The following is a 17,663-nucleotide window of genomic DNA, read 5'->3' as shown; positions in this document are numbered from 1 at the left end:
CTTCCGCAAAAAACTGGCAGATGAGTTTAGTAGTAGTTTGAAATAGTTTCTTCTTTCGTCCTTATTTGTTGCTGTAGCTATTCTAGTACCAAGACAGTGAGATTCTCAAAGTGAAAACTTGAGATTTCTTAGAGGAGCTGAAAACTGGAATTCAGAGCTCATGCTCTCCCTTTCTTGTGAAGCACAGTTGCAATGTGGTAGGTGTTAATACAGCCCTTCTTGCCTTCAGCTGTGCCTATGTCCTTTTGTGATCTTTTGTGGAAGTGAAAAACAGTGTTTTCTGGAGAAAGCAGAACTCTGTTGGAGAGCTTTATGTTGTTTCTTCAGCTAATAATTTTGCATAAAGTGCCCAAACTCAACAGATTTTTATGTATAAAGATGAATAAATAAATGTATGAATAATCTGATTAATAACTCAGTTTTCTATTCATGAGCCTATCTCCTGTTTTAAAACCAATTTCAAGTTGACTAGGGCAGGTTGTTAATGGTTGTTAATGTAGCAATTTTCATTTCTGTCTGTACAGCTGCCTGGCTGCAGAGGTGATGTTGTCACAGAATTTTCTGGGGGGTTAAGCAGCATTTGTGCATTGTACTGCCATACCAGCACAGAAGGTTTACTGGGAAGTGGGTCTGAATTCTTCACAGTTCAAGAGCAGATAGATAGAGCAAAATTGCTGTCTCTTAAGTCCAGATTACCAAAGGGATGTAGCCAGTTTGCGGTTTGCGGTTTTTATTCTAGCCCTTGTGGAAGGCTATTTTTTACTTTATTTAGTGGTGAAGAAGGAAGAAAATTATTTGAAAGGACATAATAATAATTCCATATTCTCAGCTTTTAATTTAAGGGACTGGTGGAATACAAATGAGCTATTAACAGCATTTCAGTACTGAAATGGTGATAGTTTCCAAATATTTAAGATCCTGTAGCAGGACCAAATAAAAACTAACTACTGAACCGATTGTAGTGTTTATTATTTCTCTGTTTCTATGTGCTAGTATGACCTTTTTTTATCCCCCTGTTTGATTGTTGATTTTTAGGGTCCTCTTTCAAATTTGTCAAGTATGGATTCTGTGTCCCTGAAGGTTGCAATGGTAAGCATTTATAACTTTCCTATTATGATGGTGATGCTCTGACATAGTAAAGAATACTGTTAATTATGTGATTAGAAGATACCTCATCTGTAGTAGAAGATACTCATCTAATCAGTCCTGCTCTTTAAAAATAGCCGAATTACATGTCTGGGAATTCTTCATTTGTAGTAATTTGACCACTTGAAGTAATAAATACATCAATTATTTCTGAAAGGGTAGTAATAGAATATTATTTTCTAAGCCTTGAGAAGCAGATCTTTACTTACAACAATGCTGTCCCATGAGTCATCTTAAATTGCTAAAAGCAAATACTTAGCTCTAATTAGTTTTAATCACCAAAGTTTCTTTTTTTTGCCCCTATGCTTTGAAATATAGGTTCTGCTATCATTTACAATCTTAGTCCTAAGGCTTTAATTTTATGCAAGTAGTTCAGCTTTACTCAGAAGTTAGATTCTGGGTGTATGTCACAGTTATGGTTTTTTTATGTTGAAAGCTACAATATATTTTAAAGCAAATTATCAGCTGTTATTTTTTCTTAGAGTGTGTGAAGGCTATTTTGCATAGAGATAGCAATATCACAGTTCAGTAGGCAATAATGTGTAATCTCTCACTCTTCTTGCTTAGCCAAGTTTAGCTTTATTCTAAAAGTTTAACTGTAAAGGCCTGCTTATATAGCAGTATATGTACACACACCCATGGAAAAAACGGGATTTTAAAAGGTTTTTAAAAAAAACTTGAAAGCATCCCAATTATGATAGTGTAACCCATTTTTTTCTCTTCAGGATTTAAACCAGCAGTTCCTAAGCTGGTTGGATGAACAGAGCTCTGGCATAGAGCATTCAGTGGTTTACTCAGATCGGCATGCATTCTTATTAAAACTTAGCAATTTTGCATTTAAAATATCTTCTATTTATCATAGTCTTGTAGACTAACAACAAATTTAAAGGCTGCAGCTTGGGGACCTTCTCTTTAAATTGTACATGTGTAACACTGTTCTAAATGATGGATGGATGGGGATTTTAGGATTTACCACCCTGAGAATATTCATTCAGTGATTAAATTGAAGGTTGAATGAATGATGGAAGGTTGCCATCAGTTAGATAAACTTACTTAGGGCCTTGTCTTAATGAGTAATTCCAAGGAGGGAGGTTATACAGGTTTTTTGGATAATCTGTTCAATGTTTGATGACATGTCTGATAATAATTTTTCCTCTCACTATGTAATTAAAATGCTTCCTAGTGTGATATGTGTTCAATATTCTTCTGTTTTCACCTGTGAGAAGACCTGGGTTCGTCTTCTCAGTAGTCACTCATTTGACCACACAGTCACAGAATGATTTGGGTTGCAGCAGACCTTAAGGACTATCTTGTTCCAGCCTGGCCATGAACACTGCCAGGAGTGGGGCAGGCACAATTTTTCTGTCTGACTTAGACAGGAGTGATGTTTTTTCTTAGAATCAAAGTATGGCTCTTCTTATCACTTTATTCTGTGAGAAAGAGAAGTAGGCTTAGAAGTGGTTCAAGAAGCCTGAAGTGGGTGATTTGTGCTTTGTTTTTCCCAACATAAGCAGTGACTCCCTGCCAAAAAATAAAAAGAAACATGCAAAAAGAATCAAGCAACATGTCTAATTCGGACAGAGTAGATAATAGATAGCTCTGAAGCTGTCTTGTATTGCCTTTGCATTGAATAGTCTCAGTGTGATCTTCACTGATGTATAAGTACCTGCACCAGCTGCATAGAAAGCTGAGACGGATAATTATAGAAGCTGGATTCTCATTATTTACCCTCCACTCATATTCCTCAGAGTCAGAAACAAAATTTTGGTGGCAGAGGCACTGAGGTCAATCGTTTGTTTTGGACAATTAAGTTCTATTTCTTAATGTAATCAGGGATGTTTTCAGAAATGGTGGTTTTGCCTATTTTTGTGTAATAGCAAGGTGTTAATATGTTGATCTCATATTCTCTTCTTGCAGGCTCAGTTTGATCGCTATCTGTCTGCTCCAGATAGCCTGTTAATGTCCCAGCTGAATTTCCTTCTGAGTGCCACTGTGAAGTAAGTACCTTGCCTCTGAATTTCTATTATGCCTGAATAATGATCACAAAATTGAATTTGATTAAGTTTTAGTGAATCATGATAAGAATTCAGGTTATCAGCCGGGATGATATTTGTATTGTCCTTCAGGTCACAATTCAGTTTTGTTCTGATTCTCCTCCTTTTGAACAAGCAGCAAGGAGTATCTAATTCTGTAACTTTCTGAAGTAGTTACCCTTGATTTAAGAGACACCATCAAGATGAATTACATTAATCTATTTTGAACATGTTCTGCTGTGTCAGCATTTTTTTATCATCTAGGTGGTAAATTGTTTTAGAACTATTTTGTAAGCTTTCCAAAGACAGGTGAAATATATAATTCTCCAAATTTTCTATTATCCCCACTGCTTTGTCACTTCTAGAATTTTCACCTTTGTTGTCTTCTGTTGTAGAATATTGGCATTCTGTCTCGTTGAATATTTTGCTGAGATTATTTTACTTTTCACCTAATGTATTTTTTTTTAGAGATTTCTTCTTTGAAGTATGGAAGTAAGAACTTTATTATTTATCTCTTAACTTGTTTTTTGAGCATAACTGAACCCTAAGGCAAGGGAAAGTGCCACGAATTCCTTTCCAATTAAATGTGAACCACATGAAGACTTCCTGTAGTACTTAAACTCAGAGAATTATATGTTGCACTGATCAAAAACTTTCCTTGACACTATTTTTCACACTTTTGTGAAGAATGCAGGTAACCAAATATACCAGAAACTGAGACAAGAACATCACATTTTACATAATGCAACAGTTTGAAGTTCCATTATTAGTGCTTGTCCTCAGTGGGGTTGTATTACGGTATCTTGCAATTAAAAAATGACTTGTCAAGGGAAAAATAATTATTGTTGGGATTTGAATAGAACAGTTTGGTTGGAAGGGACCTACAGTGATCAGCTAGTCCAGCTGCCAGGTTCTGGTGCTGCATTGCTCAGGTTCTCCTCATCCAAAGACTCCCAGTGTCACATCATACAGGTGGAGCATGGTGGGCACAGGGAATGCTGGTGTTTTTCAGCTGGCATTGGGTGTCTCTGCCAGATTTACCATTCCCACAGCTCAGCTGGCAGAGCTGACCCTATTGTGTGTCTGTGCACTGTACAGATCAAACAGCATAACTTGACCAGTAATGTCATTGAAACATCACAACTTCTGCTTCTCAGTGTCAGGGCATTAAACCTGCATTTTGGCTCTTGATGTATTTTCTTTAATGTAAATCTATTTAAAAATTGTAATGACAGTAAATGTATTTTGAAAGCCTCAATTTTTCATTGCTAGCACAGAGGCAGTTTTAAGAAGTAGACTCTATGCTACCATAAAGACTCTGGCACAGTGAAATTACTTGAACTTAATCAATCCTTCTGTCAGATGATCCAAGATAAACTGGTTATGTAGGCACTCTTAGCCTTATCTCATTGATAAGCTTTTTAAACCTCTCAGCACATTTTAAGCTGAATTCATATTATTTTGCAGCAGTGGACAGCTGAGAGGTAAGAAAGAAGCCTTTTGTGACGATGATTGCTATAGCTGCTTCAACTCAGCTAACATGCAGAAGTTTATTAACCTGCTGTAATCAATGCTATAGGTCAGGTTCTGCTCAGAGTGAAAACAAGAAATAAATCAGTTAGCCCATTAGCTTTCAAACAACTAGCTTTAAACACAAGCAATCCTTCTGAAGTTAAAATGCCCATTTACAGAGATGAGTGTAGAATTGCTGTCTTGATAGTCAATATTTTCAATAGGAAATAAGCCTTGAAAATCCTGAATTTTCTCAAAATTCAAGCAAAACATGTAACTAGTGCTGTAATTTTAATCCCTGGCTATAGTAGTTGGGATTTTCAATTTTGAAGATATTTTTCCTCAAATCAGATAATTGAGAGCTGTAACCTATGAGGTCTTTGGTTCTCAGAATCAGACCACATGCTGTGATAAGGGACCAGTGTATGATATACTCATTGGCAATATCATTTAAGCTTTGCAACTGTGAAGAACATTCCTTCCAACGTTACCAGTGCATGCTCTTGTCTTTCAAATTCCTTCACTCACTTAAAAAGCCTTAAGCTATGTATTCATATGGTTGTTGGTCTTGAAGAGCTCTTTTCATTCGTGTTGGATCACAGAAACTGAATGCTGGGATTACTATTTTTAGCAAGTGCTGCCAATTGTGTTAGTAATAAATGTATCACGTTGTTATGGCAACTGAAATCCTAATGTACTGATTAATGACACTGACATTATTTGATTGAACAACACATGTGATTCTGTTCAGTCCTCTGAATATTTTAACAAGCTTTTTTGTTTTATTCATTTGGTACACTAGTTCTACACAAATTCAGTGTGCAATACTTTCATAAAGGATTGTCATGTTACAGTACCTTAGTGATCCCAGGCTGAGGTCAGAGACAGTTGTCTTACCTGAGCACCCTGAATATATTTCCCTTATAATAGTGGGTTTGGATTTGTTGTTGTAAGGACAGTCTTTTATTTTAGGTATCCTAATAACCTAGTAATACTGGCAGTTGATGCTGTATATAAAAAAAAAACCTGGATACTGTGTGTCAGAGTAAAATGCAGGTTTGGTCTTCTAATCTGCTTTCTCATAGCTTCTGTTCCTTAATGTTTCCTGTAAAGACAACGATTTTATTACTTCGTCTTTGAAATTTCTTCAACTTATCAATTCCCAACAGTCTGTGAATTCAGCCGTGATTTTAGTGGATGCAGTTTTGTTGCCTTTGTTTCTCTGCTGCATATTACAGCAGGGCTGAATCTGGTTTTGTGGTTACCTTGGTTTCCTCAGCTTCTGCTGGAGTTCCCATTGCATGGGTTTGGCTGTCATGTATTGTAACTGCAGTTCCTAATAGATAAAAATTCATCTCCTACTGTAAGCACCATCACCATGATGATTAAAGTAAACTGATGTAATGGGCAATGTAAAATAAAATTATTAGGTTGTCTTTAAAAAATATTAAACTTTCCAGTTAAATTTAGCATTCAGTCTGTGTGCATTGTTACTCATTTATCTCCAGAAAAATAACAGGACATAGCATTGTTGGTAAAAGGTTGTGTTTTAAATCTCTGACCACTATGACTAGTTTTTGTCTGATTATGGAATCTTTCTGTCAAGATAAAGCAAATAGAATATATTTGCTAGTAGATAAAAAAAAGTGTATTTACAAAAGACAGTGAGAAGCCACTGGAGATCGAAGGTAGATCACTAAGTTTTTCAGTCTTTTAAAAGACACAAGCAAGTGCAGGTGGGAAACTGATGTATGCAAATTTAATCCTTTTGTTTGATTGTAGAAATAAAGAAGTTTCTGTTTTGGTTATCAGGTCATATATGTGAGTTTATCTGTGTACGATACAACGAGAGGAAGAAGCCTTTTTCAAAAAAAAATATTAATGTTTATTATTAATGTATATCTTTAATTCCATGTCTGTAGTACAGTTACATTCCCTATAATTTGCAAATTATGTTATTTTGTTTTGGTTTTTAGAGAGCAGATAATAAAACAGTCAACAGAACTGGTCTGCAGAGCTTACAGTGAGTTGTATGCAGCTGTGATGGATCCTTCAAATGAATACAAGGATCCAGAAACCATCCTACACAGATCTCCTCATCAAGTTCAGGCACTCCTTTCATAGTCTTGGCACCCCCCAGATTTATCAGAATCCGTAATTCTGGATTTCTTGAGTATTTGCATTGAATTATTTTTCTGCTTTGAATTTGGATGTGTAACTGTATAGTTAAAATATGTAGGAATGCGGTTTTCTTTAATCTGCTTGGCAGAAGCCTAGTCTTTCCTGTGTCTTTGAATACTTTCAATAGGCCAGAAAATAGAATATAGATTGAAAATTATTTTAATGTATTTCTCTGATGGAAGTGGACCTTGACAATGTGCAAACTCTTTGAAAAAGGAGAAAAGCTTTTTTCCTTGCTGTACGTAATCCTTTCAACTACAGGTTTAACCAGTGTCAAGTTTTTATTTGCTCTGTTGTCTGTTCTCTAACTCTTTTTTCTCAGCCTGCCATCAGTAAACACCAATAACTGAAATTTTAATACAACTGATACACTTTGAATGACTCATGCTTCACTTTTGCAGCTCATAAATCATTTCAGAATACTCGATGCTCTCTTGCAAATCGTGTTGATTAAATCTTTGAGGCAAAATTTGTGTGTTTTTTTGGAATCTATTTTCTGGTGTCTTCTGTCAGAAAAAGAAATGTTTGTGACTCGGTGCTTATACATAACCTGTAACTTAATGCTTTAAATTATTTTTCTAATTCTGTTTTACTGGTAGGAGTTTTGTTTTCGATAGGAATCCTTGTATCAGTTGAAACTTTCTGATCTCCTAAGGCTGGGACCAGTAACAATGTAGGTTAGGAAAGTGGTTTGCACAGCACTATGTCCATTCCTCCCTCACATGTACGTGATTTTTGTCTGGTTTGGTTTTATGTACAGGAAAAAGTCCATCTGCTCTAGTTCAAGTATTTACTCAGTTCGTAATCCACCAAGAGATTTTCATGGTTTACATCACTTGGGATTTATGGGAGAGCTGGGGTGTGTAGATTTCCCAGTCTGATGCATAGAAAGCTGTAAGTGAAGCTTTCATTTCTTTCCTCCTTTGGTGCAAGCTGAAGCTTCCCTGTGTAGAAGCCTTTATATTACAAAGTTATTTAGGGGTCTTCTGCTTCCAGGAAAAGAGGAAATTAAGTAGGATACATGTTCCCTGTTGGTCTTGTGATAATTATCTGCAAATACCTTAAGCATAGTTATTTTTTGGGAAAGTATTGTTAAAGAGAAACCTTCAAGAAACAAAAAGTTAGTGGAATGGATTTGTGACTAGGATTTTTTGTTCATTTGTTTTTAAAGTGAACTTTTAAAGTGAATTTAAGTGAACTGTTTTGTTAGAAGCATTTCACTTTTTTTCTTGTCTTTGTTACTGTAGGAGTGTCACAGAATTATTACAGTTGCCTGAGTTTACTCTCCCATTATATGTGGCTTATTTTATGTACATCAAGGGGGAGAGGAGCAGTCATTCATATTGAATAACTTATTTTACTTTTATTAGTAGTAATAGCCCACATATAAAATACATACTTGGTGGCAGCCAAGTCCACAGCTTAGTGTATGCTTGCAAAAGAGCAAGACATAAAGAGCAGCAGCAATACATTTTAGCCTCTTGGAAGACTCATTGCACAAAATGCATTCAGTGCACTCAGAAAACAGCTTCTGTGGTAATGCCACAATAAAGCAATAGCTCCTTTTCCAAATGGGAGTAATTTGTTGGTATAGAAAGTGTAAGTGACCCTGGAATTCTTGGGCCAGGCATAAATCTTTCTGTAAATATGAATGTTAGATTTATTCTGTTTAAAATCTATACCTGTAAGACAAAAAAAAATCTAGAAGCTTAGAAAAGCTCTAATGGAAAATTACCCAGCTAAGGCTCTTTATATTACTAGATTTTGCATTGTCATAGTATACATTCAGGTGGCTGTTCATTGTTGTTTAATAATGTTAATATCGCTTAATATGCCTGTAATTACTGTCTAATATATGAAAATTACATCAGTTGTGAAAGGACTATAAATTAGCTTGGGGTGAGCATACTCATGAGTGAACTTTTTCCTGATACTGCTCAACTTCAGTTTCCAATAATCTGTAGCTTGCATGAGGATTAATAAGAAGTTGCTTCCTGTGTTTGATTCCATTTAGAGACCTACTCATGATTTTGTCTTCTCTTGGTAAAAATGCAAAAGCTATAAAAGATGTTATTTAGGAAAATTCAAGTCAATTGCTAATTTTGTTCTGTGCAATTAAAATTAATGACCAATGGTCACAAATAAGAAAGGACTTCAATAAAAATATTTGACTTACTGACTCTGTCTTCCATGTTGTTACTTTCTCTGCCTTGTCTTCCTATGAATAAAAAAAAAAATGTGGTTAGATTATGATCTGTCTTTCCCATCTTGGCATTTCTGACCCTTTTATTTTACAAATTCCCAAGATTTCCATGCTAGGAACCTTGAAGCTTCAGTCCCCTGATTAGCTAGAGGATCCATAAGCATTGCAGTAAATGAAGTCACTCTGGATGTCAGTACCTGGCCCATTTTCAGACCAGTTACTGCAGCTCTGACTTGAGCATCCCATGGCTGACGAGATGCTCTCATGGCTGGGCTGAGTCAGTCAGCCCTTCTGTTGTTGGTTCTTGTCACTTTTCCTGAAGGGATGTGGCTTTTCCTGGAGAGAGCGACTCCCTGCTCTGTGCTGGGCCATGACTGGGGAAGGTGGGAAAAGAGAGGGGTTTGCACACTGCCCATAGCAGGCAGCACTCCCTGCGTGTGACACCCTGGCAGCCTCCTGAGAACAGATGTGTTGTCTGGTACAAAGAGCACTTTCCTGGGAAGTGGGAGAGCTGGGTTCTGGGCCAGAGGAGTTTGGAATCAACATATCCCATCTTCCTGGCGAGCACCCAGCCCTCTGACTGTAGTGTAGTATGAGATGGGGCAGGTCTGTTTCTTCTCTTGAATTCAGCAGCTGTGCGTTAATCAGTGCAAAATATGGGAGGCAGGAGATGGAATAAGCAAGGTGGAGTTTGGCCCTGTGGCATGTACATAAGGGGTCTCTGAGTCCCCCAAGATCTGGATCTTCCTCCATTTGTTACATCAGGACCTTAGCTTTGATTCCAATACGTGAGTCCCTAAAACAGAATTAGGTTCCCAGGACTTTATCACCCACAGAGTATCCAGTGAGCAGCAAGATATGGAGTTGAGTTGGGTTGAACCCAAGGTGGTTTGTATGCGCTGGTGGCAGTTCCTGTGTGTTCACCCCTACATGTACAATTTCCTCCTTCCTGCTTTATAAGTATGCACGCACCACTGAGGAAATACAATATAAAAGTTGTGGTTACAGCAAGCGAGCAGCAGCCATGGTGATTTTTTGTTTTCTGTTACAGGAAAAGAGAAGCTTGCAGAGGTTTGGAAAGGTGATAATCTATTTGTTTTGCAGCATTTCAGAGTGCTCCTCTCTGTTTTCTAAGATTTATGACTCTAGCCCTGCATTTTGTCTGTTAGACTCAGCTGTAATTATTTTTATTAATGTTTTGAAATATGTGTTGAGGGAAAACACTTTCAGAACTGCTAAACTTTTCCATTCGTTTAAAAAACTGTATCTGTTCTTTGATCCCTTGGCTTGCTGAGTCACTTTGTGGGCAACCCAGGGGGTGAGACGCTTATAAAAATTTTGAAAATTAAATAAAGAGGTTAGACATATTTCCATGAGCAAAACACACCCTCCAGAAAGGATCACAGACATGGGTGTGGGTTTATTTGAAATCCACTGCCACCTGCTTCTGAGGGATAATGTGGGAAAAGAGACATTTGCTTATGATGAGAACACCTATCCAAAACGGCCTGGGTAGGGTTATATGCTGCAAATGGATGTTAAATTGATGTTGTTTGAGAAGTTAAGAGAATTTTCAAAAATAGTATAACTCAACTCACATATTGAATTTACTTGTTAAAGATTTCCAGAACTACCAGTCTTAAGAACTTTGCAAACCTTCTTTCAAGCCAATCTAGCAACTGCTGTAAATATTTTAACCCTTGAATATTTAGAGTAAAATGAGATGCTTTGAGTCAGCCAGTGCATACAAAGCAGTAGTTGAACTCAGTGCAAATGTGTTTCTTGAAAGAATTTCAAAAAATGAAAAATTAATACAATTTGAACATGGATATTTGTCCTAAGGGGTAGGAGAGGCAATGCTATTCATGTGGCAAGGCAAATCTCTCTGGTGGTCCATTACATAGTAGGAAATCAGCTTCAGTTTTTCAGAACCAAAGTCCTTGGGTGTTTTTTAAAAGTGTGCTGCTGTGCTGTGCTAAGCTGTTGGCTGTGAGCTGTGATCCAGTGGGAATGTCCATGCCTGGTGTAGGTTGTTACCAGATGCTCAAAAGGTGGGTGAACCTCTTTGCACACAAAGATCTTTTTTCCAATATCTTTTCTCTATCCTTTAGTAAAGAGCCACTTTGTGCAGAGCTAATGCAGGTCTGATGTAAACACAAGACATTGCTTCTGGCTTGGTCCTTGACCAACTGTTTATCCACCCAGAGGTGGTGCTGGTAGATCTCCAGCAAAGTCCTCTGGTGCAAAGCTAAGGAAAGGCAAAGCACAAAGGAGCGCTGTACACCTGAAAATGTACACTTTTGTACATTTCTGTACATATCTTGTACATTAAGCCCTAAATGAGGGTACAGCCCCCTCATGCCACAGTTGCCACACTGACTTTGTATACAATAGAAAGATGAACCACAAAGGCTTTGCTCTTAGCAGGAGTTTGTTTTGACTACCTTACTTTAGCAGTAAGGAGACCTTGATGGAGCAAGATATGGCTGAAAGGTGTTTGATAGATTACTGCAGAGGGGCTGACTGAAAAGAGACTGTTGCATGTTTCATATTCAGACAATGAAGCTTTCACTTGCTGCCTGGTTCACAGATGTGGCATTGTCAAATTGCAGGAAAATGCCTGACAGACTGTATCATTGACTATTTTAGGGAGGAAAAAATTCAGAACACACTATTTATAGAAGCCACACAAATAAGTACTGAGTTCTTATCAGACAAAGATAACATTAGTTGTGATTTATCAAAGTAATCTTTATTTTATGGAAAATGGATAATAGGGTGTAATTTAATCCTCTGTGGATGTAATGTATATTTCAAAGGGTTCTTTTTGTCAATAAAACCATTTGTTGTACTTGTTAAACTAATTAGTCTTGTTGCTGTTGCTTAGGACAGGATAAAAGATGCCCATTAATGAAAAAGGGGAGGAAAAGATGGGTTTGAAAGTTTGTGAAATATTTTGTACTCATTGCAAGCCAGTTTTCTGATCAAAATAGATTTTGCCTCTCACTGCAAGCCTGTGTTAACTGAGTTTGTGAAGTTTATACATTTTTCTTTTTTAATTTAAAAAAATAAAGGATTACCCCCAAAAAATTATCTAATCTCTCTGCTTCACCTGCTCCAGGCATCAAGGTCTCCTCCAGCTTTTTTGGCCACCAATGCTGGCACAAGCTGCCAACCGCAGAGCTGAGTGCCGGCAGGGAGGGTGATGTTCCTGGCTGCTTCTCCCTCCTCTGCATTTTTTTCCACCATGTGCAAACACATTCCAGGAGTCACCGAGAAAGTGAAAAGGGAAGAAAATTGAGCTGTCTAGTAGGTGCATCCTGTGCTGGTCCCTGGACAGCCACACACCTTTCGCTGGGTGAGGGCAAGTTTTGCAGGGACAGAGCATGGGGCTGAAACTCTGTTACAGAGTCTTGGCTCTGAGAGGGGTCTTGGTGGTGCCAGGAGCCAGGCTGTAGAGGCAGGGCATGAGATCATTCTTTGGATCTGCAGTTGACATTGGAAGATCAGAAAGTCAGAAGTGGGTACGAGTCAGAAGAGGACATTTATTATAATATTTTTTTCATTTTTCCTTAGTGTTCTGGTGTCCTTGTTTGTAGCCTGGCAGCCTCATGATTTTCAGAGGATGACCTAAAAGACTGGCTAAGCTCTTAAAGATCTTCTCCCTTAGAAATGTCTCAGAAAATGCTCCTCAGAAGGACCAAGTTATGGGGAAATATGGTCTTTTTCTGGTTGTCTGTAGCAGTTTTGCGTGATCAGGCAAGTTTCTTGATTCTCCTTGTACCCTCTGTTGTAGAAACTGTCCAAGTGCAACATTTCTAATTGTGAATTACTGCATCCAGTGGTTTCAAAGAACCTCAAATCTCCTGGACACAGAGCTGAGAAGACTTGGTTACACATCCAACTCCCAGGGCCCCGCTGGAGAGATTGTGAAGCAAATCTGCCCTCTCCAGCCCTTCCCCACCTTGCTCTGAGGACACCTGCCTACTTCAGCAGGAGAGACTTGCCCCTGGTACACAAAGGACAGTTCCTCTGCTGCCCCCATTACCCCTGTTCTTTGTGCAACTCACAACTTGGGATAGGGCTGTCCATCTCCTTCTCAGCTGAAAAGAAAGGACAGGAAAATTACCAGACAAGTTGTGGCTTTTACTTTGGGAAATTGATATGGACTGAGAAAATTGCAGAAAGGTGAGATGTGGTGTTTTTGACCCGTATTTTTTCTGTCCTGCAGAGCCTGTGTTGTCTTTCACAAACAGGTGAGGAGGTATCTGTGGTTGTGAACATGTTCTTCCTTTTTCTTCTTGGAAATCCACTCTCAATTAGTCTGGAACATTAGATAAACTGGTGCTAATGAAATAAAAGGTTTTATTAGGTTACACAACGGTATGCAGTGACTTAGGGAACAAAGTCAAATATTTACTCAGGCTAACTTTAAAAGAAAGAAAACAGCTAAAGAGATCACTAGTGAAACAGCTGAAAATTAAAATTGCATCTGTCAGATAGATTTGTAAATTAATTAGGGAGATAAATGACATAAGGGTGTTACGTGGAGAGCAACTGGTTTTTTTTTTTTTTCTTTCTATTGTAAGTCTTTGCAGTTACCTCCAAACACCTGCTACATGACTGAACTTTGGATCAACTTTGCAAAACTCTTCAGCATATGATTAAAACCACGTGACTTCATGGGAATGTACTTAACTGTGAGTCCAACAGGTGCTTGAGGCCCAAAGACACCTCTTGTTGAGGGCATGGCTCACACCGATGTCAGGAGCACAGGACTTGGTGCTCAGAGTGATACTTTTCTGATCGGGTCAAGAAAATTGCATCAGAAAAGATTACCTGTGCTGTGGAATTGCTTATCTCCCCCCACAGACACCACAGTAGTGATCAGTTTGGAGACAGCTATCTGCTGGAAACTGGAAGCTGAGTTTGTTTGGGTTGGCATAGGTTTAAGTGACTAGAGATACCACCATGGCCCAAAATACCCTTAAACGCCACAATCCCAGCAGAAACAAAATAATTCCATGGGCGCTTATCCAGCCAGGTACATACACACACTCCCGTCTGTGTTTTTCTGGGCAGAATGTGTAGGCTGCAACCTTTTCCAGATATTTTTGAGCAATATCCTTCTCAGCATGTCTGGGATGTCATGAGACCTAAGCTCTGCAAATGCCAGCCTGGAGCCCAGCTCATGAACAGCCTGCTGCTCCATGCTCCTCATTCAGCAGGTGCTTACACTGACTGCAGCCACAGCAGTGTGAGTTTGTACAGCAAAACTGAGGCTGAGACCCCCTGATTGTCTCTGTCTCCTCCATCTGAAAAACTCAACAGCCAGTGCAAACCCCAAATTGCTGAGCAGAGATGACTGCATGATTTAGTAGGCATAATTGCTCCCATCCCCTGATGTCACCCTTTCTCACCAGGTAAAGAAGCACATGCTTCTGATCAACACCAGCATTTCTGAGATTGATTTTACCGATTCTCTGGAAGCAGAAATGCTGTGAATTTAAAATGTGCTGTTTCAGTACTGAGATTTACTAAAGCAGGATGTTTTTCGCTTCCCACACACACTTAACCCGGGATGCATTCTCTATAGTCATGATGTTATTTGTCTAGAAAAGTTGCTACAAATGTTGCCTAAGTGGAAGCCAGAAGTATAAAATATTTTATATAGCTAAACCAGAGCTCTGTTGCAGGTGACTGAAGTGGGTAGAGTGGCAGAAGGTGAAGCATGGGACTGCCTGATCTTTTCCTAGTTTGTTTTTCCATTGAGTTCCCAAAGCTGTAGAAACTTTTGCACACAGTTCAGCACGGGAATAATCTTACTGCATGTACTTCAAATTCAGCAGGTGAATTCAAAAGAAGGGCACATATGCACAATTGTGTTCCTGTGACCTCCATCCCACAGGCATGTCAGGGGCTGCAGCTTGCTTGAAGTTTGGTCTCTCAGCAGAGGTAGAGTCTTGAAATAACCTTTAAGAGTGTACAATCACACCTGAGGGTTTTTTTCTGGCTGCAACTGAAGACAGAGAAATAACATTCTTCTGGTCAAGGGCTGAATCCAACAAATGTGCTTAAAGGAAAACTCCCAGCTCTCTCCATGGAGAAGACCACTGACAGGGAGGTTTTAACAAACCAGTAGAAAAAAAAATGTTCCTTTCTGCATTTTGGTGTGTTAAAAATATGAGCAAAAATTTATACATGTAAAAATGTATATATGTATATTGGCCAGTGTTTGCACTTTCTCAGATTTAATAGATTAATCTATTCACTGTATTTTTTATCCCCTCCTAAAAGGAAAAATAAACAAATTTTATAATAAACTGTTTAACTTGGATATTGATGCTGCTTGGTGTTAAAAGAGCACAGAACATGGAAATCCCCCAGTACCCTTATTTTCCATTTATCTGTTTTCTAAACCATACTTTTCAGTAGTCCATATATTTAAAGCTTAATCTTCACAGCATGTCCTGATTTCTGCTATGCAAATGGAAATACACAAAGTGCTGTGAATTTAGATCCATATTTTTATATGATGCCTATTCTTTCTAGTTTCAAGACATAATACAGAACATTTGCAGCTTCTTTACAACTCTCCTATACAGACATTGTTATTTTAGAGTCAAGCTGTTAAATGCGTTGCCTGTGACTGATTCCTTGTGAAAAGTCTTTACTGCAGCAATGATCAAAAGCAGGTTTTGGTCCAAAAAAGCCTGATGGAGAAAGAAAGCAGGAGAAAACAACCTGTGCAATGTACACTTTGAATGCAACAGAGCAAGAGTTAGATTAAATACTTTAATCAGAAGGTGAAAAGCAATTTGGTTTGGCAGTTTATATCACATTGCCTGTAGATCCCAGCTCCTGAGAACAGGAAACCCTAAAATCACAAGTCAGTAAAGAAGAGATTTCCTAGAATCAGAGGAAGTGTGAGGGATGGGAGCAAGGAAAGATATGGTTTGCAGGAGGGCATGACGTGGAAAATGCTCACCAGAGGCAAAGATTACTTCAGGCAGAAATTGAGATACAACTGGTCCAGAAAATGTGACAGGAAGCTGCTGCAGACCTTGATGGCAGAATGAAAAGACAGAGGAAAGGCTGGCAAGCTCAGATAAAGGAGGAGGTTGCATTCTGGGTGATGGGGACAGGGACTGTGCGGAGGCTGCCAGGGCACAGGGAAGGAGGGAAAGGTATTTCTGCAGATGGCAGGGCACTCTTTCTTCCACTTTCATAAAGGTGGGGAGGGGGAGTGAGTGGCAAGATCAGAGGGTACTCGCTGAGCAATGAAACGGAGAGGAGAAATTAACAGGGAGCTAGTTATCATTCCAGAGTGAGGGATCCTGCCATGTGCTAGAAATGGCAGACAAGCATAAAGGCTTTTCAGGTTTCAGGTAATGACAGTTCAGACAGGCCCATCTCTGTCAGAAACATCAATACAGTGTATTGCAGATGTTCACATGCCAGGCACAAAGAAAACCCCCTTCATTTAGAAAACATTTGAGTCATGTTCACCTTTCCATAAACCTCCAAGCCACAGCTGGCACAGTCCTTGTTCCTGTTTGCAGTGCCACAGGCTGTGTGATGCAGGTGATGGAGGCAGGTGGGTGTGTGGCTGTCCCCTGTCCCTGTGCAGAAGATGGAAGGACTCCGGAGAGCCTTGGAGGATGCTTGGGAGAGGCAGTAGGGATGCACTCTGTCAGTGCAGGACCCTTTCTGCTTTTGGCACCGGCACTAGAAGTGAGCGGGGTCTGAGTGAAGAGAAAGGGAAGTGAGCAGAACAGATGGAAATTGCCCTGCCTGAGCCCCAGCAGCCCCGATGCCATTGTTTGCTAATGATGTGGAGCTGTTTGCTTGCAGCAGGGGGACAAGCAGGGGAGAGGTTCGCAGAGCCTGGAGTGGAAACCCGAAACAGCGAAGCAGGAAATCTGGGTTTCTTTCGTGGTTGTCACCACGGGTGGGGAAGGCACTTAATCTCTGTGCTTCAGTTCCCCGGCTCGGGATGTTGTAAGCGCTCGGCTGGAGTCAAGAACAGGCACCGGCCCTGGCGGGGTGGGGGGAGCCCGAGCACACACACCTGTGAGGAAAGGACCTCTCCACTGCCTTCTCGCATCCAAAACCACAGCTCTGAATAAGCAGATATTGTATTACCCTGATGCTGGCAGGCTAATCCGAGTTTTTCCTCTCTCTCTCTGTGCCCTGTTATCCGGCCATAAGGTGCAGGGGGATGGCAAGGAGGAGGCTCTGCTTGGCCCTCTTCGAGCATCCCCTTGCGTCTGCTTGCAGCAGGAGATTAAATTTGCTTACCTGCCCTTCTTACTCTGCCTCTCCAGCAGTGTTGTAGATGGATGCCAGGCTTCTGTCCTCATATCAAACACCATTTAGCAAAGATTAGGAGGTAGTAAAGTGGTAAGAATAGTTGCATACTTAAATACTAAATGAGGTCCTAAAGCCAGAGCAAGCAGCCTAGCCTCATATTATTCAGAAGTTAGCTTGGGTCTAAAACATGGATACGTGCCTGTGGAGGACAATTCCAGGGTTATAAACACCCACAAGACCACAGTTTTCACCCTGCCTAAGAATTAACCCAAAGT

General features: G+C 39.5%; 1 protein-coding gene across 3 annotated transcripts in view; it reads left to right on the top strand.

The window, feature by feature from the left end:
* COG6 (component of oligomeric golgi complex 6) overlaps positions 1-9,051 on the top strand; it is a 53,798-nt gene extending 44,747 nt beyond the window's left edge. For all 3 annotated transcript variants that reach the window (XM_086881429.1, XM_086881430.1, XM_086881431.1), the window contains exons 17-19: positions 1,036-1,089; positions 3,064-3,143; positions 6,668-9,051. In XM_086881429.1, coding sequence (XP_086737555.1) covers positions 1,036-1,089; positions 3,064-3,143; positions 6,668-6,815 — 282 coding nt within the window. In that variant the 3' untranslated portion in view covers positions 6,816-9,051. The remainder of the gene's footprint in view (positions 1-1,035; positions 1,090-3,063; positions 3,144-6,667) is intronic.
* Positions 9,052-17,663: the final 8,612 nt, after the last annotated feature.

This window comes from Cyanistes caeruleus, chromosome 3, assembly GCF_971803275.1.
Source record: "Cyanistes caeruleus chromosome 3, bCyaCae1.hap1.1, whole genome shotgun sequence".
In the NCBI taxonomy this organism is placed as follows: domain Eukaryota; kingdom Metazoa; phylum Chordata; class Aves; order Passeriformes; family Paridae; genus Cyanistes; species Cyanistes caeruleus.
The sequence above is the reverse complement of the archived record's forward strand: the minus strand, read 5'-3'. Positions and strand labels throughout refer to the sequence as shown.